The following is a 27,445-nucleotide window of genomic DNA, read 5'->3' on the forward strand; positions in this document are numbered from 1 at the left end:
TTTAGTTGTTTTTCTGGGGTTTTATCTTGTTACTTCATCTGGTACATAGCCCTCTGCCTTTTCATCTTGTCTATCTTTCTGTGAATGTGGTTTTTGTTCCACAGGCTGCAGGACTGTTGTTCTTGCTTCTGCTGTCTGCCCTCTGGTGGATGAGGCTATCTCTGGTCTGTATTGTTAAAGACACTGAAGGCCGTATCCATAAGAAGGTTGAGAGGGGTTTGGGGACCCAAGGCAAGCTTTTGCAGCTTCCTGTGGATGTCGGGGGCCGAATGGTAAATGAAGTAAGTTGCAAGCACAATGCGTCCCTCAAAAGCACCTGGGTCCACATTTTTATAGGGAATCTACCAACCAGGCCCGAAATAGGGCTGGATTTTTGTCCTGACCTTGAGCAATCTCTTTAACCTCATCATATTTGACAGGTTTAGTTATGCACCGTCTCATCCCTTCAGTGAGGCAAAGGATCATGTGGTCTCTTCTAGGGATACTAGGTTGGCCTGGTTCATAGTCCCAATTGGGATCAATCAGTGGCACTGCTGTCATGCCCACAGGGTAATAATTGGCTTGGACGATGTATAATCCATCAGCATATGCTTGAGCATGCACCCAAATACGGGTCTTTTCCTCACGGGTGCAGCAGTGGGAAATGGCAACATTCAGGTCCTTCCAAGTAAGGTCGTAGGAAAGCATTAGTCCCTGGAATTCTTCAGTGAACTGGCTAGGATCCTCTGAGAATCGGTGTAAGTGAGTGCAGCACTGGTTGAGGTCAGACAAAGAAAGGGGGTGCAGACTCTGGTTATTCCCTGAGGTCTGCCTGTTACTTCTTAGAGGAGGCAAAGGAGCTCTGGCTGCACTTCTGTTATGGAAGGATAAAGAGGCTTATATGGTGCTGGAGGGGCTGAAGATGGCGAAAGAGGACTTGGGTCTTCTGTCCGAGACTTATTTTCCTTCAGAGATACTACCAGAGGGGGTTTTTTAATAGTCTGAACAGGTCCCAACCTGCAAGGTTCCCTAACACAGGATTTGCATAGCTCCAGGTTCTCTCTTAGGGCCATGAAGGCCTGAACATAAGGAATCTCTGTGCGTTTTCCATGCCTTTTGCAAAAAACTTCTAACTGTAGGATGGTATTATAGTTGAGGCTTCCATTTTCTGGCCAGATCTCATCATCCTCAAGTTTATACTGGAGCCAGGCTGTATTACAGAAGAAGATGAGCTTTTCCTGTTTAAAAAAATCTAGAGAAAACTTGTCCCAGTGACTTAGAATGCACCCTGAGGGGATGGAGGAGATGCTTCCCATCGATCCTTCAGGGAGAGAGGGCTCCTGTGAAAGAGAGGAGCACTACGATTAGGATGTCCCTTTAGGGGTTCCCTCTGTCAGGACTGGCTACAGGCATCCCTGTTCACCTAGCCTTGTCAACTTTGGCCAATGTCAGGGTGGTGGCCCTGCCACATGGCAACTCTGCCAGCCCCAGAGTCCTGGGGCCTGTGTCCTATCCTGACATCTCTGGTACCCAGGATGAACGACCTTCCTGAAGGTTTCTCTATAGATTCTCTGACCATTGAGTAATCCATGTGTTCCAGGGTGTATTCCCCTGGAACAGACGTCTTCATAGTTCCAGAAGCTATTTAGGTCCCAGTCCCCTTTCTCTAAAAGGGTGGTCAGGATCTGAAAACAGGCACTGGCCACTAAGGGAGGTGGTATGTAGGACTGTGTCCAAGCCTCCTTTCTGTTATCTAGGAAAGTCTTAATTTCCTTTCATTTACAGTCCAAGTAAGGCTGCATTTTATATTTCCTCCAAGTTGAACCTGATCACAGTTAATCAAACGGTCCGTGTCCCTGGCTGCCTGTGAAAATGGCTGGAAACTTTTCTTGACATACCCTATGCATATGCAATAGTGAAATATGTAGGATCTAGCAGCTAGGTTGGAAAACACCTGACAAATTTCTTCCCCCCATTTCCAAGGAAGTAAGACACGAAAATAAGAGCAAGATAGAGACAGACACAGAGACAAAGATAGTCAGACATAAGTGGACCTAAAATAATCCTGTGGGGATAGCCACAGGAAAGGGAGGGTGTTATGTTTTAAGCTTGTGTGCCTAAAAACGTTGCATGGAAGTTGTTTAAAGGTGGGTGGACAGACCTATCTTCTCTCTAGTCCCTTCCATGACCCACATATCCTTACACGGCAGGAGTCTTGTGGTGGCAAGCACCCTGGTGTCTTATATATGCTTGACCCATGCCCATGTATATTGCAGCAAGCAGGTCCAAAAGGTGACAGGCAAAGGGAGCGAAAGGGAGAGTAATGACAAGAAGTCAGGCAGTGGCTCTCAAGCACAAGTGAGATGAGAGGCTAAGACTTGCCAGGGAAAGGAGGAGGGATATTTGACCTCCAAATAATTCTCCTGGCTGGCTTACCACAGATGTTGCCAGAGGTAGGTTCTTGTTTCCTCACAGAATGAATTCAGAGACGAGTCACAAGAGGCCAAGTAAGCAAAGCGAGGATTTATTGAGAGATAGTAAACTCTCAGGAGGGAACACAGGCAGGCTCAGGCAAGCTAAGGCTCAGCCCCTTTGATATGACTAATGGTAGGCCCTTTTTACCCTCAGATATTTTGGTGGACACTGAAACCAGTGAGGTCACTAAGTTCCTAATTAATCAGGATAAGTCCTAAAGGTGATTTCAGAGTCTGGAAATCAGGTTTTGCCGGCCCTAGCCAAGAAACTCACCCCATCTCTCTTGAAGTTCATATCCCATCACTAACGCAGCGTCCATGCTTGGATCTCACCCCTCACATTAATATTTCTAACCAATACCAAGTGCTCATTCTCAAGTGCAATGAGTCTAGCCTGTGTTGCTGCCCCTGCCCCTAGTGGCCAGTGGAAGAGGGAGGGAAAACGCCAGTTGTCCAGCATTTACAATATGGCCCTCCTGAGGCCTACAGAAAAGTCCCCACACCTCACGACCCCTCTTATAACGGTGGCCTCTCTCCTCAAGCCACGTGGGTACACCCTCTTGGGCAAACCACGTACAGGAATGGCTCAGCTCCTCAGAAGTGCGCCAGGCATGCACTGCCCCAGACGCCTGTCCCTCTGCGGCCTGAACATAAACCAGCTGCCTTCTCAGAACAACCTCAGCTCTCCTTCTCCTCCCCAGGATTGGCTGTGGCCTTTCCTTGGATAGATAATGCCCTGCTTGTGGGACAGTGCACACTAGGCCAACTGAGTAATCAGATGAACCTAGGTGTAACCATCCATAATATCTGCCACTCCTGAAATAAGAGGCTGATGGGCCTCATCCTGGCAGAAACTGTAGCAGCTGTTGTTTGGTGGCCCCATGGGCGGCTTTGCCTACCTTGAGGCAATGCTTTGTAACCTGCCAGATATTCTATCTCCTCTGGCCAGGACCATGGGGGATCCCCCCTTTATTTCCTAGCAAGTGTGGTGATGGATAATAGACTGGCCCTGGACTCTCTGCTAGCTGAACGGAGAGGGGTATGTGCAGTAATCAAAAAAATGTGCTGCACCTACATCAACACCACTGGCCAGGTGGAAGAAGATATCCAAAAGAGACATGAACAGGCCCAATGGCTACACACTTGTGGAAAGGGTAACCCCAGTGCCAGCTCCACATGGACTGCAGTCAGAGGGGTATCACCAAACGTGACCTGGTTCCTACCCCTGCTTGGACCTCTGACTGCAATAATATTTTTGCTAATTGGGGGATCCTGCCTTTTTAATCTCCTGTTTGTGAAGTCTGTTTCTTCAGGTCACAACAGTGTCACCTACAGATGATGGTATGCCAGGGATTTCAACCCATCCTGCATGAAGATGGGGGCCATCAACATCCCCTGGACAGGGCTGCAGCCTCCTTCTACTCCCCACTCTCCATCTCTGCCACTGTACATGACCCTGAGACCTCCTATCTCCGACAGGGAGCAAGGTGATCTGGACCCCACTGGTAGGGACAATGCCCCTGCTCAGCTTGAAGCAGCTACAGAAGACGGACCATCGACCCTTTGACCCTTAAAAGATTTTAAGGGTCCAGACTCCTTGAGGGGGGAGACATTAGAGCAGGCAGTTAGTCAGACATGAGCAGAGGAGGGAGGCACAGGTCATGTGACAGGAGATCAGAATACATCTTGCAATGACAGGGGTTCTAGGGGCAAACACAGGAAAGCGGGAACCTCCGGGCTGACAGGAGACCATATATCTTGTGAAGACAAGGGTCCTAGAGGCAAACAAAGAAAGGCAGGAACCTCCTGGTCAGAATGTAACCTTTTGCTCATTATGCCCTCATTACAGTAGAATTAGCATTGCAACCAGAGCAGTACCCATCATGCACCGGCACCATGACAGATCCGAGCAAAGCCAAATAAGGACAGAAACTCCCCCTCCTCTCGGGAAGGTGGACCTGGGATGAAAACCAGGAAATTACCCCCCAAACCCCTCCCTCCTTGATGAATATTCCGCCCATTCATTTTCATACCCGGTATAACCAGCTTGCCGAAAGGACTCACTGCTGCTCACCTGAGCCTGCCTGTGCTCCCTCCTGAGTTTGTACTGTCACTCAATAAATCCTTTGCTTACTTGGCCTCTCAGTCTCAGCTCTGAATTCTTTCTGCAAAAAAAAACAAGAACCTACCCTCTAGCCACTCGAAGACAGCCACAGACAATTCATAAGCCAATCGGTATGGCTGTATTCCAGTAAAACTTCATTTATAAAAACAGACAGCCAGCTGGACTTGGCCCCTGAGCGGTATTTGGCTAAGCCCAGATTTAGATCTTGGCATTTCATTTCTCCTACATCTCAACTTCACCTCCTAGATTATTTTAGTTGCTTTCTGAGGTTTCCTGCTCTATTGTGTCTTCCTGGGGCTCCGGTGTGTACATTGCAAACTGCACTGGATGATGTACCATAGTTTAAACAAGTGTAGGATAATGTCTGCTGCTAGGTTTCCCATCTGTGTCTAGGATTTGATTGATTTTTACAGAAATATAGTTGATTGTTTGCAGGAAATAGCGTTCCAGTGACTGTTAGGTATCTTTGCATCTGTGTTGTAATCCGTAGCATGGAGCCTCTCATTCTTAATATGTTTTGCATTATTTTATTACTATTATGTTTGACTATGTTGAGGCCCGGCTTCCAATTCTCACCCCCTTCCATCTTTTGAGTTTATCACTGTCAGCTAGCAGAGCTGAATGCAATCAGTGGATTTGGAGATGTTCCTAAGTGCCTTCTTTGCAAATCATTTGTAAGAATAAGACCAATCTTAACATTAGTTCCTCTGTACTTTTCTGTCTGCCTTTTTTTCCAGAACTGTACCCATTTAGTCAGACCCTTTGTTACTGTCTTTCTGAGCCACTTTTCTATTTCTTCTGAAACATTCCCCCAAATCTGTAGTGATTCAGTCTTTTAAATAACAGAAATTTAAGTAGATGTTACAGTTAATGTTTTTTTTCCCAACGTATTCAACAGTGTGCTGGTGAAGAATTTCAAGATGTGTCATTTTACCCACTTGTATTGTACATGGGCTGTGGCATCTTTTAGTACCGACTCTACAGTTTTTTGTGTAGTGAAAGCTGGGTGTGAAGATCGAAGCTGGGAACAAATCTGCATTTTCTAGGGTGGGTCCATGTAGGGTCTTGTCAACCCAGCGTCTCCACAGAGAGCTTGAAAATCTGTAAAAGTCCAAGTTGTGATCCCTGTGCAGTCAGTTCTCCATGTTAAACGTCAAGACTTACCTGCCCTGCTATGTGCCTTTTACATAATAAATGTGTCAGATTCCTACTGTAACATGAACATATGGCCACAGTCTAGCTCTTGACAAGGTTCTCACATTCATTGATTGGTGCAAAATGCTCATGTGAAAGGTGAAATCATGAAGTAAAGGTTGACTTAATTGCATTGGGTCCAATGGAAGGAGCACTTGTACCATAGTTGAGATCTCACCTCAAGTCCTCTGCTAGGTGACCTTAAGCTGTTCACTTAACCTCTGTGCTTCCTTCTGCTGGCTGCTTGCTTTGCAAGGTTGTTCTTATGTGGATAAAATGAGATAATTGAATTGAAAGGAGGTAAGAACATAAAGCTATACAAAGATGGTGATAGTCAGAATGCTGTTCCTGTATTCCTAAATGGACATTACACCAGCCCTGCAGGTGAATGAAGTCAGGGTTCTGGCTGGACCCCTGGCCATCTTAAAGGATATTCTCTTCTTTGCCTTCTGTGCCTGCATTCACCACCCCCGCCTTAGACTGTCCTGGAAGTCAGCACTCACCTCGATGCCCCCTGTCCCTGGTACATACATTATGTGATCATACTGCTAGACAGCCTAAGGGCTGGGTCATGGGCTTGCCTGCTCATATCTCCCCATGACCAAGGCTGCTTCTCAGAAGGGACGTCTGGCTTAGTTCCTAGATAATTGGCAAAAAGTGAAGGGACTTGTAAAAAATAAGCCCTCTGCAGGGTCTGCTGCTCCATTTGGCCTCGCTATTGGTCCAAATTGCACATGTTGGGTTTTTCTTTTAATGGACTGATGTAAGTGTCAAGGTGACGTTTGACACTTCACTGCTCTAACATTGCAGAGAGTAAAGTTATCAGATGAGCCCGTAGAAGCAAAAGAAGATTACACTAAGTTTAACACTAAAGATTTGAAGACTGTAAAGGTATGTGTCTGGGTGCAGCAGCATACTCTTGAATTCTGTGGCGGATGCTGCACGGGGACTTCGAGGAACGGTTGCATGCTTGATTGTGATTTTATCGTTTTAACCATGAAGAATTAATTAACTTGCATTTCCGTGACTTAAGAATTAATTCGAAATTGTGAATGATCATGAAAGTGTCAAGCAAAGAAGACTTTACAGATAAAGAAAGGCAGTATAGTTGTTAGCAAGAGTGTGCCTAAACTTGGCAATATATTCAGAGGGATAGGGCGGGGCAGAGGAGGGGGCTCCAAAGGTAATTGTTTGTCGACTCTACGGCCCAGTCGCTTCCCAGAAATTACGATGATGACAACAATTAGTAACAACTCCATAATTCAGCAACCACCCCAGCAAGTATTTTCATAACATTTCTGACTGATTTATCCTATACATCATCATAAATATTATACATACATAGCTTTTAAATTTGGCATATATATATACATACATATATAGTTTGGAGTTCTGCCTTTTTCATTTAGCTCTATGTTGTGAAAATGTTCATGTCATTAAGCTTTCTTTGAAAAAGTATTAACAGTTTCGTGATATTTAGTCATGTGTTATTTTATTTCACCACAGGGAATATAGTCTATTTAATCATTCTCCTATTTTTGGACACATAGGTTACTTCTGCTTTTTTGTTTTTGTTTTAATGAAGTGATAAACCTTCTCATTTATAGGCTGCATCTCTGACTACTTCATTAGACACAATTTAAAACTAAGAATAAAGGCTTAGAAACCATGAACTCTTTCCATGATTACTGATATACATATATATAGCTAAAATGCTTTCCCAAAATGTGGCAGAAATTTGTACTCCCAGCCATTATTGCTGATGAGTGTTCATCTCACATTCTTGACAACATCAAGTATTATTTTTATTCTTGAAAAATTTGCCTAAGTAGGCTACTTTAGGTAGAAAGGTTGTTTTTCCAAATGCTTATTGCCTATCTGCATTTTTGCAAATTGTCAGTTCATGTTTCTTGCCTGTTTTTATATTGGAATAGTAATGTTTTTCTTGTTGATTTGTAAGAGCTCATTCTAAATTCAGGCTGTTAACACTTTTCATGACATATAGGGTACAGATAATTTTCCAGTTTGTTTAGGCTTTTCATTTGACTTTTGAGCTATTTTAAGTTTCTCTGAGGATTAAATATGGAAGTTTTTTAATGATTTTCTCATTATTTTTATGCTTAGAAAGACCTTGCCTGCCCCAAGATAGGTTAACTTCCACCTAGATTTTAAGAACACTTACTCTCCTTAGATTCAATGTTTTCTAAAAATTGTATTCTTTAATCTACATGTAATTTATCAGGGCATGGGCTATCAGGAGATAATCCAACTTGAGATTTGGCTAAAATAGCTGATGATCTCAGTGCTTTCTGTAAGCGGGGACATTTTCGAGTTTCTCTGTGAGGAGTATTTCTGCCCCACCCTTCTAAGTGCTGCTTCCCATTGTATCCACTTGGGCACCGCACCAGTGAGATAAGAGGTTGGACCAGGATGTCAGTTAATGGCAGGGGATGGAGGATAACTTGTCTCAGAGACTGTCACTTTTCCCCATCCAGCCAAAATATAAGCCTACTAAATTATAAGTGACAGAATGTAAAAAGCAGATTCTTAGGGATCATATCTTGACTGTGCCCTTAAGAGATACCTGGCAATGGCTCTGTCTCACAGTTCCCAGGGAGACAGATGATTGTTTCTTTGCTGATTCCCATCAGTTATGCTTTTGCTGAACACTGAAGTAAAATCAACTGCTATTTCCCTTCTGCCAGTGCTTGTTATAGGACATGGCAAAACAAAACAAAACAAAAACAGTGACCAGGAAGAGATAGAATTTTAAAAGGCAGAGTTATTTGGAGTCAGCTTTTTAGAAAGTATTTTTTTGTTGGAGGAAAAATGGGACAGCTATCCTGCTGGTCCTGGATGCTTTGCAATACAGGTTATCTTTTGAATATAATAGCTTTGTCCTTGGTTTCCCATAGAGCCTATGAATAAAATCAGATGGTAGATTGTTGTGAATTATTCATCATTTGGTAATACAAGGCTGTAATTCCTCCCTCTGACAATTGCTGCCTGTGTCAGTTCCATTGTTTGTGTTGTTTCACTTAATACACCCTCCAGAATTATTTCCCCTAAAGTAAACCGTTGGTTGTAACATTCCACTCCTTAGAAGGCGGCAGTTTTGTCTCCTGACTCTTTTAACATATTTTGTCTCTTAGATCTGAATTCTGAATAGAAATCAGAACTTTTAAAAAGAATCACTCCCTTATGAAGCATGTCAGCAGCAAATGCTTACCTCCCTTAACGAACCTTGAGACATGCATGGTCTTGTTTGATTTGCATGTATGATTTATAATTGTTACATTCATAACAATTTTTTTCTCTTATTTTCACTAACAGAAAAATAGCAAAATGACTGCAGCTCAGAAGGCTTTGGCTAAAGTTGACAAGAGTGGAATGAAAAGTATTGATTCCTTTTTTGGTGCAAAACATGTTAAAAAAATTGGAAAGATTTGAAACTTTGAAAATAAAATCAAACAAAAATATTTGCCTTCTACATGTCCCATTTTCATCCTTCCTCCATTCCACTGTACTTCCTAACCCTTAATTACCACCTTTTGAAAAAAAGTAGGAAGGGGGCAATTTTCAGATTCACTTGAACATTTCTTTGTGTCTGATTTTTGTGTTTCCTGAACAAAATATGGGAAAGTAGTTGTGTAACTTCATGGCTTGTGGCCTTTGGAGTTTTGTTTGACATCATGAAAAGTAATCAAGTGAATAGAATTAACCTCTAGCATCACAATTTCCTCAATAAACTGATGTGTGACAATATTTGAGTGTGTGCCTGTTATTTTATGCAACTTTGCACATGGTAGCTATAGCAATATGGTTTTCAATATACTGAGAGAAATATAACACAACTATCAGATAAACTACTACTTTTTAAAAGCCTTTAGTTTTTGGTAAATCTTTTGTTTAATGTATTTTCTGTTTTATGAATACATGTTCTTTGCAGAAAATAGAGAAAAGTATAAAACAAAAATTATAATCTCCTGACTTTTCATTACCTGGAGATAATATGGTGCATTTTCTTCTATAATAATTTTTAAAGGAATTATAATAGTAATTTTATAACCTTTTTTCTTGACATCATTTTGTGAGCATTTTCCCAGGCTACTATTCTTCGTAAATATACTTTTTTAATGACTTTTTTAATGACAGTAATTTTTAATTATTTGATTATTTAATGATCATAGTCCTATTTCGGACATTTGTATTATTTTTAAACATTTGCTATTGGAAGAATCAGATTCTATGTAAATATTTGTCCATATCTTTTATTGTTTTCTTAGAATGGATTTTTAGATGTGGGCTTACTGATTCATAACTGAGTTTTTCAAATATATACTTTTGGGAATATATTTCACAGAAAGGTTATATATAGTATCTTGCACTCTAACAAATGATGGTATGAGTTCTTATCTTACTAGCTTTGAATAGTATCTTTGCAAATAAGTGGAAAAAAGGCATGTTAGTGTGGTTTTAATTCACATTTTCCTGATTAATAATGTCGACTGAAAAAAAACCCACACAACCTGAAAGTTGAGAGTTATGTTTTATTTGGGGAACTAACAGAGGACTATAGCCTGGGAGGCAGCCTCTCAGCTCTGAGGAACTGTTCCAAAGAGGTAAGAGAGAAGCCAGGATATGTAGGAATTTTTCTTGAAAAAAAAAAACATGCAGTCAAACATCAAAAGATTACTACTAATCATACACACACACAAAAAAAACCAGATATCTCAAGTTAATGAGTTTAGTGCTTTTCTGGGTATGGGAAGATGCAAGAGTCTGGGCTCATTGAAATTACTCCTTTGATATGCATCTGAACTGCCTAGGGCCAGTATTCTGTTTTTCTCCATCCTGAATTCCCCTCAGGGCACACTGAGGTGGGGGGCGGATGAGGGGAAGCTCTGCAGAGGCTGATGGCTTGATGGTGGGCAACATTTGTTGTTTTCTAAAATGGCAGGCAACATTTTTTTGTCCACAGTAATAATATTGTTCATTTATTCACATTTACCTATCATTTGCCATCTTATAGAGAATTATCTGTTTATGCCCTTTGTTAAATTATTGGAGTATCAGTATTTTCTAAAAAGTACTTTATAACTTAAAGACATTCATTTTTGTCCACTGTGTTCATTGTAATTTTTTTCCCTTGGTTTGTAATTATTTTCTCACCTGTTTATTTTTTCCATTAGATTTGTAGGATCATTTTTACAGGTTCTAAGAGTAAATTCTAATGGGTTTTACTGAGATTTTGTTAGACCCATAAATTATTTTGAGAAAAACACATCTTTACAAAAGTCAGTGTCCTTATTCAGGAATATGGTATTTGTCTACATTTGCTAAAGTCCTAATCACCTTTCGCTAACATTTGGTTCTTCATCTTCATGTAGCTTCTAGATACTTTTTAGGAGTATCTCTAGGTATTCTTGTTGCTATTAATGAAATCTTTTTTTTTTTTCAGTTATATCTCCTAACTGGCTATTTTGTGGTAAAGTTTTACATTTTTATATATTTATCCTTTAAATAACTAATTTACTAAACTATTAATCTAAATTTTTAAATTTTATTCATATTGGGTTTTCAATGCATAATAAGGTACATAATCTTCGAAAAATTTGTGTGCAATTCTTTCTGGTAGTTATAGCTCTTTTATATCTTTTATATCATATTACATGGGCAAGACTATCTAGAACAGTATTGAAGAATAATAGGTAATAGTAGTTATCTTTGCCTAATTTGTGATTTTATTAATGTGCGTTACCATCAGTTCTGACACTAGCTATTGTTAATGTGATAAAGAATACCTATCTTTGGTATTTCCTTTTATACTTAGTTTCCTTAAAATTTTAATTAGTAGTTGGTATTGGTTGTTATCAAATATCTTTTTGGCATCTCTTGTGCTCATTGTAGAGTTTTTATCCAATTAAACTGTGCTTGAGTTCCTACACTAAACTCTACCTGGCAGTAGATAAAGGATAGCATCATGGATGCTCCCTATCTGGTTTAACCATTGTCAAATCTAGTTCTCAATTAGGTTTTCTAGGCTTTTATTTAGAATTTTTGCATCTATATTAGAAAGCAATATTGCTGTTAGGTCTTAGTGTTAGAATTCAGCTGGCTTTCAATCTTTCCCAATATTCTGGAAGGAATAATTTTGCATAAGAACATTCTATTTCTGGAAAATTTTAAAGAATATCCATGGTAAAACTGTCTAGCACTGAGCCTTCTTTTGTTGTCTTCTTTAATCTGGAAAAATTTCTCACCTATTCCTTGTCTTACTTGACCTTGACATTTTTGAAGAGCACAGGCTGGTTATTTAGTTGAATGTTCCTCACTTTGAGTTTGCCTAATGTATCCTCTTGACTAGATCCAAGTTTCACCTTTTGGGCACCCACAGAAGTAATGCTGTGTCTTTCTTAGTGCACCATGTCAAGAGTCACATGACCCAGTACTAGGGATGTTAACTTTGATTTCTTGATTAAGGTGGTGTCCACCAGGTTTATCCACTGTAGAGTTATTATTTTTCTCTTTGTAATTAATAAGTGATTTGTGGGCAAATACTCTGGCACTTTTAAGTATCCTATTCCTCATTCAACATTCACTCACAAGTTTTAAAATAAAACTGATGTTTTTTCCAACTCCATCATTTCTTTTATATTTATTTTACATTTATATTTATTTATTTTGGCATTTTTCTAGAAGAAAGGGCTTTCCCTTCTCTACTTATTTATTCATTTATGAGCTTATATCATCATGCACTTGAAGGTTATTTTATCCAGTGAGTTAAATTACATTATTCTGTTCCTCATATTGTCCCAGAAGGGCCAGTAGGAGTCCCTTCAAGCTGGCTACTGAATCTTTTTGTTATGTTTCATTCATTTTTAAATACTTCATTACTTCTTCTGCAAGAGGGTAGTCCAGGCTCTTCATGTGTTTTCCCTGTCCAAGCCCTGGAATCAGCCTTTTTTCCCAAGGAGCCAGGGTTCCTTTTAGAGGAGAATGGTATTTAGAAAACAAGATCCAGGCAAGAGGTGTGCTTGCTGCTATGTGTGTGGTTTTTGTAGATTTCCTTTATCAGACTGAGGAAGTTCTCTTCTTTTCAGTGAGAGTTTTAATCATGAATGGATATTGAATTTTGTCAAATTTTTCTTCATCTATTGAGATGATCATGCAGTTTTCCTTTAGTAAAGGAATATATTTTAATATGTGAAGTATAATTATCGATTTTTGAATGTTGAACTTTACATTCCTGGGATAAACTCACTTGGTCTTTTCATATATAGTATTGTGTTTTATTTCCTAATATTTTATTAACGATTTTTTAAATCTCTGTTCATGACGGATATTGGTCTATAGTTTTCCTTATTTGTAATGATTTTGTCTAGTTTTGGTATCAGAGTAAAGCTGACTTTATTAAATGTGTTGGGAAATAGTCTCTCATCACCCATTTCCTGAAAGCGTTTTTGTGAGATTAGTATTGTTTTTCCTTTTTATGTTGGACAGAATTCACTAGTGAAGCCATTTGGGCCTGGAATTTTTTTTTTTTTCTGGGAAATTTTTTAGTTACTGGTTCAATTTCTATAATAGATGTAAAGCTATTCTAATTTTCTTCTTTTTCTTGTGCCAGTTTTAGTAATTTATGTCTTTCAAGAAATGTATCTATTTCATCTAGTTGTCAAATTTATTGGTATAACTTGTTTCTTATATTTTTATTATCCTTTTTATGTCTGTGAATCTGTAGTGATATTCCTTCTTTCATACCTGATTTGGTTATCTGTGTCTCTTCTTTGTTTTCTTGATTATTTTCATCAAATTTGGAAAATTTCTGGCCAGTATTTCTATAAATTTTCTGTTCTTCACCCACCCACCCCCTTTTCTCTTCACCCTCTTGGCTTCTGGGACTCCAGTTACATGTATGCTAGACTACTTGATGTCCCACAGGTCCTTTAATTTCTGTTCTTTATTTTCAATTTTACTTTGTCTGTAGTGTTTCATTTTCTATAACCTCAGTTAGTGAATTTTTATTTCATATATTGGAATTTTCAGCTCTAGATGTTCCATTTGGCTCTTTTTTATATCTTCGCATTTCTCTCCTCATTGTGTTCTCCTTCAAATAGTTCATTATTGTTAACAATAGCTGCTTAAATGTTCTTGTCTGCTAGTTCCAACATCTCTGACATTTCTGTGCCAATTTCTTTCTTTTCTTTTGAAATAACTTTAGACTTATAGAAAAGTTGCAAAAACAGTAGAGAGTATACATATACCCTTCACTCAGCTTCCTCTAACCTTAACACCTTATATAACCAGTACAATTATCAAAACCAGGGACTTTACAATAATACAATATTATTAACTAATCTACCCCCTTGTTTGAGTTTCACCTATTTTTACACTAATGTTTTTCCATTCCAGGGTCCAGTCCATCCTTCCACATTGCATTTAGTTAAGCATATCTCCTCTTTTTTTGTAATGTGTCTCTCAGTCTTTCTTTATCTTTCAGTGACCTTGACACTTTGAGAGTACTGGTCAGTTATTTTGTGAAATGCCCCTCCATTTTTGAGATACCTTGAAATTGTGCTAATATCCTGTTTCTCGTGTGATCATTTCATAATACTAATAACTAATGATACTAATAACAAATACTATCTAGCATTTATGTGCTTGGCACTGTTCTGAGCACTTTACATATAATAATTCATTTAATCCCCACAGCAGCTGTAGTTGTAAGGCAGGGTGCCATAGGAGCCAGGAGAGTGACACCCAACCCAAAGGGCAAAAGGATGAGAGAAAGGCTACTTAAACTCTTGAATTATCACCCCTGTTGAAGGTAAGCTACTTAACAGCAGGAACTCTGTACTACTCACCTTTGCGTCTTGCACGGAGTATGCAGTTGGTAGGTGTTGGTACACACTGGATAGGTTGGGTACAAATGTTGGATAGGTTGAATAGTCTAACCAGTGTCCTCATTAATTGAAACTTGACTTTTTATCCCAAGGGTCAAAGTCATGATCTTGATCTATCTTGGTCTTTCACATTGTCTAAGCTATTACATGACCTTCTTGTTGGTCCTTGAATATGCCACACTGTTCCCATATCAGTGCCTTTGCGTGACTTGTTTATCTTTTATATCCTTCCTCCAGATCTTCACATGATTTGTTCCATCATGTCATTTCAGGCATCTCAAGCATCATTTTTTCAGAGATGCAATTCCTAATTCCTCACTTGCCTCCAATCCTCTCCCATCTTCCTGCCTCACCCTCTTCACAGAACCTGGCCTGACTAGGTCACAGTTATGTCCACGGCACTTAACATGGGGCAGCACAGAGTAGGCCTTCTATAAAGGTATGAGGTAATCAATTGATCAATCAGTTAGTCTATACCAGACGCCTCAGAAAAGTGTTCTGCAGTACAAAATGGGGTTCCTTGACATTTTATGGCTGAACTTTGGAATTCAAGTTTCATTCTGAGTGGTTTTCTGTGGTGCTCTTAAAGTTGAAGTTTAAGAACATATTCATAAACTCCTTGTGTAGGCTTAATAGAAATAGATGTAATCTTTAATCTCTGGATAAAGGGCTGTGAATTTTCTTCTATCAGTTGATTAAACTTCACTTACTGTAGTCATTTTATCTGCGTCAGAACGTCTCAAGTTAGAATACATTGTTTACATCTGTGCTGTTAATAAATTTGCCTTTACATGGCATTTAAAGATTATTCATATAAAGCCCATAACCTAAATTATTGAAGTTTGAGAGTGTATGTGGTCTATATACCCCTTGTCTTCACAGAAGCTTTTTTTTTCCAGCTTTATAGAGGTATAATTGACAAATGAAATTGTATATATTTAAAGTGTACAATGTGATGTTTTGATACACAAAGATTGTGAAATGATTACCATAACCAAGCTCATTAACATATTTGTCACCTCACTTGTTTACCGTGTGTGTGTGTGTGTGTGTGTGTGTGTGTGTGATGAGAACACTGAAGATCTATTCTCTCAGCAAATTTCAAGTATACAATACAGTATTATTAACTATAGTCACTATACTGTACATTAGATTTCAGGAGCTTTACATAGGAGCTCACATCATGACTTAGCTATAGATTAAATGGGAATTTGTGAAATCATCAATTTTGTCTTCTTCCATATTTGAGTTTACCTTTGATGTCAAGATGAAGATACTAATCCTACTTGCAATGTGCAGTGTTAACTAGGTGTTGAATAGTAGTTGAAGAATGAAAAACTAAAGGTGTTACACCTGCCAAGTGCTATTTTGGGGAATAATATTAGGAACAAATCAATGTGGGCTTTATATATATACATGCACAATATACACAAATAGACACACATGTATATACACAGACACTTATATACAAATAGATGCACGTATACACATACGCACCCACAAACATATGTACGTATATACACACATACACGTATATATCCTATCCTTCCTTCAAATTTAAAGAATTTCAAACTAGAGACTTTTTAGACTTTATGACCAAAGGTACAGTACCAAACATTGGGGTACTGTACCTTACTCAGATCCTTTGGCACTTTGCTTCTCTTACTTACACGATTTATCTTTTTGATTAATGTGCTGAGTTTGGGGAAAGCTTCAAAAGATTTCTGCAAACTCTAAAACCACTTGTGTACACACACTGAGCCTCCATCATTTTCATCAAACCATTCGTATTTCTGAAACTGATCTCAGATTACCAACATCCTTTCCTTTTTGGTGCCTGGTTTATCTTCGATTTAAATTGTCCTTGTACTCTGGCTCTCAGGCTCTTTCATCTTCCAGGTTTGTGCTTCTCGGGTTCTGACTCCCAAAGAGATTCCCCTCCATCAGGTTTAATGTGGATGTCAAGTGGGCCTGGGTTTCATCTGTTCAGGTCTATTTTTAGTGCACTGCCGTCCACTCCCATGCTCCCATTTCTCTTACTCAGGGCTTTAGCCAGACGCAAAGGCAATTTGGAAGTGAGAGCTGAAATGTACCCATTTACATTTACTAAATGTACAGTGTTTATACTGCATGCAAACTTATGACTAACAATAAACAGGTGAAAATGAAGTGAAAATGACCAACCATGTTTCAAACTAAACTAAAAAGTTTACTTTTAAAAAGTAAAATAATTGGTCTAAAAAGGCCAATTAATTTAAAGGAGCTGGATTTATACTTGGTTGTAGTCCTAATCCTGCCTTAACTCTGACCCATGGACAAACCACTAGCATGGCTGACTCACAGTGGTGTCTTCCGTGGGAGATGAGACTAGATCATTGGGTTGTTTGATGTCCTGCCCTGCGGTCACTGCTGCTTGGGGAGCCTCATCTCCTCCACCCCTGTGAGGCTATGCCCTTGATTAGCATCTGTCCTGTGCTCACCCCGCATCAGGCCCTCGTCTGAGCTCCTTGGGTGGATCATCTCATCTGTTTCAATGGAAGCAAATACACCAACATGTTCACCCTGGCTATTGTGTTCATGTTATATATTTGTCTCTTTTCTTCATTTTCCATAGATTACATTACTTTGCAGTGGAAAGAACTGCAAAGAGCATCATTCTTAGAAAGTAATGACAAAGACTGGCAAAGTGCCTTGCAATTTTTAAGCACTTTTCCCATGAATTTATGTGTTTAAAATCCTTCCGGAAACCATGTGGCACAATTGGTATTATTTCCTCCATTTTACAGTTAAGGGTAAGGTCATTTCATTTGCCCAAGGTCACACAGCTAGTAAATAACTGAGCCAGAACCTAAACTCAGGACTTTGACTGCCGGGCTCTCCACACCAAATTAACTCCCTTCCCCAGAGGCCCTAACTTCGACTTGCGTTGCATCCTGGGAAGTCACCCCTTCACCAGATTTGAAAGACAGCCTCTTCACATAGGTTAAGGTTGACTTTCTCTGTTCTTAAAGTTGATCTAACTTAACTAGCTGCCTTGTATCACGTATTTTTTTTTCCCAAACAGCCCTTTCTCCAGGACTAATCCAAACTTTGGAGATCTCCAGAGTTCGCTGCATTATATAGTTGAACCTCTTGGTGGAAGGCAAGGAGCTCTGAGTCTAGGAAGGCAAGTGAAAGGCTATTTGTTAGTGTCCTTGGGAGATGTCCACAGGCTTTGACCTCATCTGAATAAGGAAGAAATGATTAGATTCGTACACCTTTTGATACACAGATTTGTACACTCCTCCAGCTTATATACTTCTCAGGGTCATTAGACTGATGAAAAGTACCTTATGTTTAATAGTGCTTTACAGTTTTTACAGCAATCCTGTATCAGTAGTTAAATTAGTCTTTACAACAACCTTCTAAGGTAGACTGGAAGGGGGGTGTATCCCTGTTTCATAGATGGTCCAAGTGAGGTCACCCACACTGTGAGTGGCCAAGCCCGAGGCTGCCTTTCCACCCTCAAGCCCAGCCCTCTCTCTTTTTTGCCTTCCCAAGTTTCTTATCGTTGTGTATGTAGCTTTATGGCCATTTCTCTTTCAGTAGTCTGTTTTAATTGTGAATTTTATCCTAAGAAAGGAAAAATCAGATTTATTCTGTTTCATCTTCTTGCTCTATTCATAATGAATTCTGCAGGTCAATTTATCCTCAGCAGTGCTGAGCCAGAATTAAAGCAAAGCTTCTACTTAGCTATCGCATTTGCATGCCAAGTCTTTAATTCAGCTGTCAGCTTTTTAGCATTTACTGTACTTTTGTTAATAAATGTTATTTTGATGGTCTCACACTAATCAAGCCTATTTGAGACAGGGAGAGGCGGAGGGAAGCATCGAATGTGATTTACAGAAGAATCAGAGCTTCTTCATGGATGTTAAAGAATTGTTACCTTACACATGTGCTTTAATCAGAATGTGTAAAATTAAAGTTAGTCAAGTTATAAGTTCTTTCAAAAGAAAAAAGAAGCCAAGGAATAAGCTTGGATTCATGTATTCTTTTAAGAGCGTATACTGAGCACCTGCTTTATGCTAAATGTTGTTCTAGGCGCTAGGAATGCAGCTGTCCACGTGGCAAACAAAAACACCTGCCTTCAAGAAGTTTCTGCTCTAGGGGGGTGGCTAGATGGGGTGTCAGATATTGCCGGGGGCTGTGGAAGAAGCTGAGCAGGAAAGTGGACAGAGTTCTGGTGAGGCGGCTGGTCAGGGAAGGTCTAACCTCTGTCACATCTTATCCACTTACGGCATAGAAGTCTGATTTCCATCAACTTTTTTTTTTTTTGATAACTTATAGCTCCAGAGTAAATTATTTGACTTTGTGCTCAGTAAGAAACCAGCTTTCAATAATTACACTTATTCCATGGCATTTTTCAGGAGGATTTTAAGGACTACTACTTCTACCAGCAAGTCTATATTTATTTTTTATACATTGGATCTGCATAGGAAAAGAGAAGAAAACATGGTTTAAGAATTATTCACCTTAGAACTTTTTTTTCATCTGTTTCTTGTATTATCATTTTTTTCCTAAAATGAGGGTATCTATTCCCTGAGTTTGGGCAACCTTAACATTATTTTGTATTTCACTCCCTTTGAACACTGGAAGGAAAATGTGCATCTCACCCACCTCCAGGAGCCTAACATTAGCCCTAGAATGAGGTTGCCCCAACGGAAACCGCTTCCTTTGCCTCAGGGCTTCTCTTTTTTATTTATTTATTTTATTTATTTATTTTTGGCTGCATTGGGTCTTCGTTGCTGCGCACGGGCTTTCTGTAGTTGCAGCGAGCGGGGGCCCCTCTTCGATGTGGTGTGCAGGCTTCTCACTGCAGTGGCTTCTCTTGTTGTGGCCAGGCTTCAGTAGTTGTGGCATGTGGGCTCAGTAGTTGTGGCTTGCGGGCTCTAGAGCGCAGGCTCAGTAGTTGTGGTGCATTAGTTGCTCAACAGCATGTGGGATCTTCCCTGACCAGGGCTAGAACCCTTGTCCCCTGCATTGGCAGGTGGATTCTTAACCACTGTGCCACCAGGGAAGTCCCAAAGGCTTCTCTCTGAAGCACAAACGCACAGCTGCTGATCTCAGGACTAACCCAACCAGCCTTACTCTTCTGTTCTGGAAGGTACAGCTGGTCCTCGGGATCGCAGGTGACTGCTGCTCCTCACCAGGATACAACATGTATTCTCCTTCTCTCCCTAGGTGGCAGCACAAAGACAGAAAAGGGACAAGTGACCACAGATCCACGCAAGACTTGGCTGCTTCTCATGTGATTTAAGACACTCCCAAAGGGCTAAAACTTTTTCTTCTGCACTTCCTAGAAAATCACCGAATGCCAAAAGATGTATTTTAAAGGACTAACCCGGAATGTTTTATTTCTGTGATCAATACCACTAGTCCCTTCAGGCAGCAGCAACTCCCCCTGGAGGCGACTGGCATGGAACTAGAAAGCACCCCTAGTGTGATTCTACCCTGAGGAATTCAAGCCATATCACCCCTCTGCCCCGGCCTACCCACCATAAAGGTATGGGTTTTTCACAGTCTAGTGCTTCGGATTTCAAAACCTTGGGAGGAGAAGGCTCATTGTGAAAATCGGGTCATTTCTTCAGCTGGACCCTGTGGTCCTGCTGTTTTCCTGGGGTTAGGACAGCACTTTTAGGTTTGCACGTGGTGACTGTAAGTACTAGATTCCACACCAGAAGCTTTGACAGACCGAGTTTCTACCCTTATTAAAAAAAAGAAAAACGGGGAATTCCCGGGAGGTCCAGCGGGAGGACTCAGCATGTTCACTGCCGTGGCAGGGGTTCAGTCCCTGGTCAGGGAAACAGGATCCGCAAGCTGCGTGGTGCACCCCCCCACACAAAAAAAAGAAAAAAGAAAGCCTGACCTTTCTTTACTCTGTATCAGTTTGGCAGCTTCTAGTTCATAACAGTACCTGAACATGTGCATTTTATGGTCTGCCGGAGTTGTAAACATTGCTTCATTTTTAAAAGATTTGTCCAATGGGTGCATTATTATAGTTATTTAGAGTGAGCGCATAAGATATGGGGGAAAGTTAGAAGTAGATGCCAAAAAGTAATTTAGCGGGGAATTCTGATGCATGGTGAAGACGTTTAGGGGGCGGAGGCAGGTTTTGTGCAGACAAGTCCAGGAGTTTGTGCTGACTCATCAGCCTGACCCGCCAGAGGATTCGGGTGGAAGCCGCTCAGGTGATCTCCGTGCCTCCAACAGGACCCCAAACCTTCTCTTTGGGAAATAATTTTGTTCCTGAGTCTCTAACTCCATCAGGTAAGTAGGTTCTGGAAAGTACTCTGTAATGTTTTACACACCTCCTTTCACACAGGGAAATTTTCGTTAATCTGTAGGAACTTTAACACTCCCGCGCTTCCGTAGCTGATCGTGTGGTGTAGTTGTAGTGAAGCCTCGCCTCCAAAAACTCAATTCTAGGAGTCAGTTGTGGAATTCGGGATGTAGCACAGGCTTCCAAGAGCGAGCGCTCCAAAGAAATTACCTGTTTGATAGCCAGGCCACGTGGGTCAGAATCGAGAGCCTGACACATAGGTCGGCATAACACCGTGGTGTTAAAGTCCGGCTTTTTCTGCCTTCTCCTTGCATGATCCTAAATACTGTCCGTGGAGGTCAGTGGACATATATTTTGGCCCAGAGCAACTTCGGGGTGTGTTGTGTGTCTTTGAGCAAATCGGTTCTCCTTTCAGGACCACATCTCAGGGTGGGAGAGACAACTGGCTTGATGCTGGCCCTTATCTCCCCTCCTCTTGGAAGACTCAGCCCTGGGAAACCTGTGTGGGCACCGTGCTCCCACTTGTGTGAGGCTCCCCCCATTTGAGAAAGACTTGGTGGAACAGTTCTGTGTCTCCTACTGGCTCCACTTCTCGGCTGTGTCTCGGCCCTCCGCCACCTTCTCGGCACACACACACGCTCACACGCACACGCGTACTCACTGCCTCACATTTCATCCAGCCCTTGGTAGCCAAAGCCACTGGATACTGAGGACACCCAGGTGGTCACTGGAAGCCCTACTCTCTTACCTGTGCCCCAACCTCATATTCCACTGGCCTCTGAACTTTGAAGAACTACTAACATTTCAAATGCAGCACACCTAACGTTACAAAAGTTCATTATTGTTTTTTCTTTACGCAAGTAAAGATGCTTCCTTCAAAAGTTAAAAAGAGAAAGCAAGAGCTGTTACCAGCCTCACCCCCACCCAGGCTCCTCTGGGAACTGTCTCCTGGGCCCTGAATAAGGTCCTTTTAGTTACCCGATTTCCAATATCCAGTTTCCTCTATCCTTTTTCTAGCTGGCAGCCCTATGGTCACTTTTCATGCAACCAACTGCATTGTTTTATCTAAGAATCAAATCCTGTTGATTCCTCCTTCAGAAATACCCCCCAGGACAGAAATGCTTCCCAGCACTCTCACATAAGCCCCCTCCTCTCTGCAGCCAGCTGCCACCAAGCATCAGGTTTCCCACCTGATTGTCAGCTGTCTTGAGGGCAGAGACCAGGTGGCCCAGGTCTCGTCACAGAGCTGAGTGTGTTTTGTGTGTTCCACGAAAGCACGTGAGTCATTGATGCACAACTAAAACGAGATGCTCCTTCCCTGTCAAATTGTCAGTAGTGCTCAGAGCTGGAGCAGTTGTGGGAAACGGGCACTGCTAAGGAGAATATAAAAAGGTACAACTTCTGGGGAGGCCGGGTTGGAAACAAATGTCAAAAGCTTTAAATGTTTGTACTGCCTTTGCTTCAGCAATACCCACTGTTAGAAATACAGGCTTAGGAAATAATCATGAATGTGTGCAAAGCATTAGCTATAAGAGTATTCATTGTGAGACTGTGTAAATAGTGAATAATTGGAAGAAAAACTAAATTGGAGAGCTGAGGGAAATTAGCTTTTAAAGTTGGTGTTCAAAGTATAAGTAATTTCTCTTTTGTCTTTTTTTTTTTTTTTTTTTTTTTTTTTTTTGAGGTACGCGGGCCTCTCACCGTTGTGGCCTCTCCCGTTGCGGAGCACAGGCTCCGGACACGCAGGCTCAGCGGCCATGGCTCACGGGCCCAGCCGCTCCGCGGCATGTGGGATCTTCCCGGACCGGGGCACGAACCCGTGTCCCCTGCATCGGCAGGCGGACTCTCAACCACTGCGCCACCAGGGAAGCCCTTGTCTTCTTTTTTTTCTTTCTTCTTGTTTGTCTCCTTATGTTAGAAATTTTTATGACAAACACGTATTACTATTACATTAATACAAAAATAATAACCTTAAAAATACTTGGTTTATTTATACCATGAGTTCCTTAAATTTTTTCTTTCAAGATTTTTTTTTTCATTTTTAAAATTAAGTTTCTTGGAGAAAGAATTGATGTTTCACTATTGTGTGTTTAGTATTCAAGTGTATTCTTAGCAAATCTATAAGTAATCACATAATTGCTCTTCTTTCCCCAAAGCTTTGACAGTTTCCGATCCCTGCCATTGCTTCCTTCGCTTCACTTACCCAGGCAAAACTATGTTTTGCTTTAAATTGTATGCATTTGACATGTACATGGATGGTGAAATTAATTAATTTTGCTTTGAAGATTTACTAAGAGCCCCAGAAATCATTGCAGATACACTGGGGTATTTCACAACCAGACTGAGAATTCCTGTATCTGTCTACAAAACTGAGGTGAAGCAAAAAAAAATGACTGATTAAAGAAAACACAGAAAATAACCTGACATTTGTTGCTACTCGCCCTTTTCTGGTTTTCTTCCCTAGCACATAGTAACCAAATTACTCAGCTTCGAAGTGAGAACTGAAGTCCCTATCCCACCACCCCCTGCTGCACTTCTGACTTCTCGGTGCTTTCTCACTGCTCTTAGGGTGAAGCCCCCCATCCTCCCCGGTACCTGCAAGGCCTTGCCTGCCAGAGCTCCAACCCTTCCATCTCGGTTACAGACACTCTACTTTTTAGATGCTTACTCTGGCTCCACGGCTGTTAGACCTGCTGTTTCTCACCTAGAAGGTTCTGCAAGCCCTTGTGAATTAACTAAGTTCTGATCTTCCTGAGTTGGCCATGTGGAAGCCTTAGGGAGGCTCGGCTGATCTTCCAGGCCAGGTCAGACTCCCTGCAGCAGCTCTCCTGGCAGCCGGTACATCTCCTTCCTGGAACTTTCACAGAGACGTGGTGATATTTGTACACATAATGATGAGACAAATGTTTCTCTCTCCAACTACACAGAGCTTCAGGAAGGCAGAGACCATTTCAGCTTAGCATTTCTGCAGAAAAGAGGTCACATAGCAGGGCTGAGACCACCATCCTTGCCTGCTTGCAGGGTTGGCCCTTGGTTGATGTCTAGAACCTTGGCTTCTCACACTGAGATCCTCCAAGCGGCCCACTGTGCCCCAGATGGCACAAACAATGTGGTGTATGCTGAACACCTGCTTTTCTACTGGGGCTCTGGAATTTGGGGACGTGCTGGCCAGGGGTTGCTCACGTGACCAGCCCCCAGTAAAGACCTCAAGCCCAAGTCTCCAATGGTCTCCTAGGCAGTCACTGCCTGCCTGTTGCCGCACTTGGCTGGGGGTGCACTCTGCGTGACCCCTCTCGCGGGGGTTGGGGGAACGAGCCTGAGGAAGCCTGCACCTGATTCTTCCCACTCCGCCTGTTTCTCTTCCCTTGCGATTCGCCTGTGTCCTTATCACACAGCTGTGATAAACCTTGGCCGTGAATACAACTGCATACAACTGCTGTGAGTCCTCACAGCGAATATTTGAGTGGGAGAGCGGTATGGTCAATACACCATTGTATCCCCAGAACCCTGCACAGTATTTGACATTTCGTAAATGATTTACTACCTATTTTCTGAAAGGAAAATGAAAATGACCTCAGAGGACTGGGGCTAAGGCTACCCTGTGGAAATTCTCAAAGGAACTAAGAAATAGAACTTATCAACTACATTCTAATAACCCAAAGAAGGTACATACTTCTAAAAAAGGCAGAATGAAATTGATTCAGGAAAGTTAGCAATGTCAGAGCCTGTCAGAATTTCTTTCTCACAAAGACGAATGTTCTGGATCTGTGACAGGGCTGGGGAGCCATGGGCCAGGACCTGCACACGGCACCCCCCGTGCAGTTTCCAGCTTTCTTGTCCCCTCCCTCCTTCACCACGTCTGTACACTGTCAGCCCATTGGATCAAGCAGAGTGACACAGTATTGGGAGCAACGCAACTTAGGAATCATCTGGAAGCCTTAAAACAGACATGCTGGGACCCCACCCCTAGGGATTCTGATACAATTGGTGTGCTGTGTAGTCTGGGCACCAGGACTTCCATGTGCCCAGAGTGAGGATACCCTCACTCCCCTTGTTTTCCTCTCTCGCCCCATCTCCACCTTGACAATTGTATTTCCCAAGGTCCAGGCTCCCACTCAAGGCCAATCTCTTCTTAGTTTTTGGAAGACTTCTTAAAATTTCTGTCTTCTGCCAATAGGCAGTCACACTGATCGGAGGAAGAAATAACACCTTTTATTTGAACAGTACCGGAGGGGAGCCACTAGGACAAGCAGGCGGAACTCAGAACCTCAAAACTGTAAAAATCAGAGCCATTTCAGAGCGGGTCATGACCGAGAACACCCTGACAGTGCAAAGTCATTCCTGAGAATGTTGTTTTTAACGATGATCAGCCATCTACACCACCACTCGGCTGCCCCGTCTCCCCCGTGCATGCTTCACTGACCTATAAAATGAAGTGAATTAATTTTATTTTGAATATTTGGTAAGAGCTCATTATCCCTGATGAGGGTGAGCATGTCATTTACTGCCTTTGGGAAGGACTCTCCTCCAGGAAACGCAAACTCATCCGTTGCCAGTTTTCCACTCTTCTCTGGGGAAGACGCCGCCGGCTCTGAGACGCATCAGCGTTAATTGTCAGAGCTGTGGTTTCTTCTTTGTAGCACCCAGCAGGGCTCCTCAGGGAATCCAGTGGGTGATAAACTGGGTGAGGAGGGCTATCTAGGTCTTGAAAGTCAGCAGAGGAGTTTGACTTTGAAGTGGATGGAAGTGTAGGTTCTCAAACAGGAGAGAGGAACCGTGAAAAGAGGGAGGGCTCTGTGGAGAAGGTGGGCCTGGGCTGGAATGATTGGATTTAGGCAGGTGTGGCCCGAAGCCAGGCCCAAAGGAGCAAAGAGCTCCTTTGGGAATGCATGCACCTACTGTGCGCCCACCTGCCCTTTGCTCAGAAGGAAAAGTGGAGAATTCCTGAGGCAGTCTCAGCTCTGGAGAATCCCTTTAGGGTATAATTACACTCTTCCTCTGCTTGATGCTGTGGCCTAAAGGTGGCAGTGGAAATGCCAAGACAGGTTGTGGTTAGAACCTCTGCCCCTGGGAGAGACCACAAAGGCTGGCTAACAGGCCTGGGTGGACGTGGCCTGTCCAGGGGCCCTGGGGTTGGGCGGGCCCAGGCAGGAGTGAAGTCAGGAGACCTCATTTACTCAGGTGCTAATAGTGGCATCAACTTTCAAAGCCCTCAAGTCGGTTTTAGGCTGCGGGGCAGAGGTGACAAATCACTTAATGGGCACTAATCATTTTGTGGCTCATTTATCTTCCCAGTGAATACTTTTCAACACAAGCATTTACATTTCCAAAGAATAAAGACTTGTAAAAAGGCTGGTGGAATTTATGGCTGCAGGAAACTGGCTCCCAGTTTGCTCTGCTGACAGGTTTATAAGGCCAAGGGAGTTCATAAGGTAAAATGAATTTCCAAGCAAATGAATTTTTTGGAAATGAATTTTTGACCTTTTTAAAAAAAAAACATATACCAAGGTTATTTGCATTGATTTCATTAGTGAACAATGAAAAGTGGTCAAAATGCAGCATGTCTTATTTTTTTAAATGTGAACAAAAGCTTTTTGTTTGTCTTGTTTTTAAGAAACGATCTGGGTAAAAGATTCCTTGGGTCTTCAAAGATATTTATTTGGTCTATTTTTTAAATGGATGATTTGTCTAAATAATTTTGTTAAAGTTAGTAAATATCCTGTCGTTTAGAGCGTAGTTTCCGGAGCACTGGCCTGGCCAGGCAGAACGTGGCTACCGTAACATGTAACAGCCTGAATTCGGTCATCAGGGAACTGAGAGCAGGGGGGATCCAGTTATTTCGGTTGCATTCAGGATTAGAGACTAAATCAGTACATATTAAAAGTATGAAAAGGCCTGGGTTTTAAAAAATTGCCATGGGGAGGGGAAGGAAGGCAGGAGGCAAGGGCCCTGGAGACTGGAGATGTTACCGCAGCCCGTGCATGTCAGGCAGGACAGGCCTTCACGCCTGCGAGAGTTGCTTCGGGAAGAACATTTGGCCCCAAAACCAGGAAGGCCAGGATTTCAGTCCTGGCTCTGCCATCCTGAATAAGTTACCTAACCCCTTGAACCCCCTATTACCATGCCTCTAAAATGGAGCAGGTAATAATACGTGCTTCCAGGAGTATTAACATATGTCAAGTTCCTAGCCCAGAGCCAGGCCCTAGTAATTTTTCTCTACAAGTTAATTCTTCACTTGACACTTCAGAGGCCCAAGCTGCTCCCCCATCCAAGCAGCCTTGAGCCTAGATTCCACTACCCGTGATTCGTTTCTTGGACTTAAACCTTGGGTTGTCCACCCTGTCTTAAGGCTTTAGAGAGCCTTTCCCCTCACTGGAGAAACGAGGTCCAGCAAGATAAGACGTCTTGCCCAAATGATAAACTAAGAAAATACCCTGAATACTTTAAATCT

The 27,445-nt window shown here is 41.7% G+C and overlaps 1 protein-coding gene across 3 annotated transcripts in view; it reads left to right on the plus strand.

The window, feature by feature from the left end:
• The window catches only part of RNASEH2B (ribonuclease H2 subunit B), a gene marked incomplete at its 3' end in the record, with an annotated part of 82,304 nt that extends 62,376 nt beyond the window's left edge, over positions 1-19,928 (plus strand). For 2 of the 3 annotated variants that reach the window (XM_079721867.1, XM_079721866.1), the window contains exons 10-11: positions 6,583-6,663; positions 9,106-9,529. In XM_079721867.1, coding sequence (XP_079577993.1) covers positions 6,583-6,663; positions 9,106-9,222 — 198 coding nt within the window. Of the gene's footprint in view, positions 1-6,582; positions 6,664-9,105; positions 9,530-19,895 lie in introns of those variants that run through there. The other variant, XM_079721868.1, reaches the window with a different exon arrangement.
• Positions 19,929-27,445: the final 7,517 nt, after the last annotated feature.

Source organism: Hyperoodon ampullatus, assembly GCF_949752795.1.
Source record: "Hyperoodon ampullatus genome assembly, chromosome: 16".
NCBI lineage: Eukaryota > Metazoa > Chordata > Mammalia > Artiodactyla > Ziphiidae > Hyperoodon > Hyperoodon ampullatus.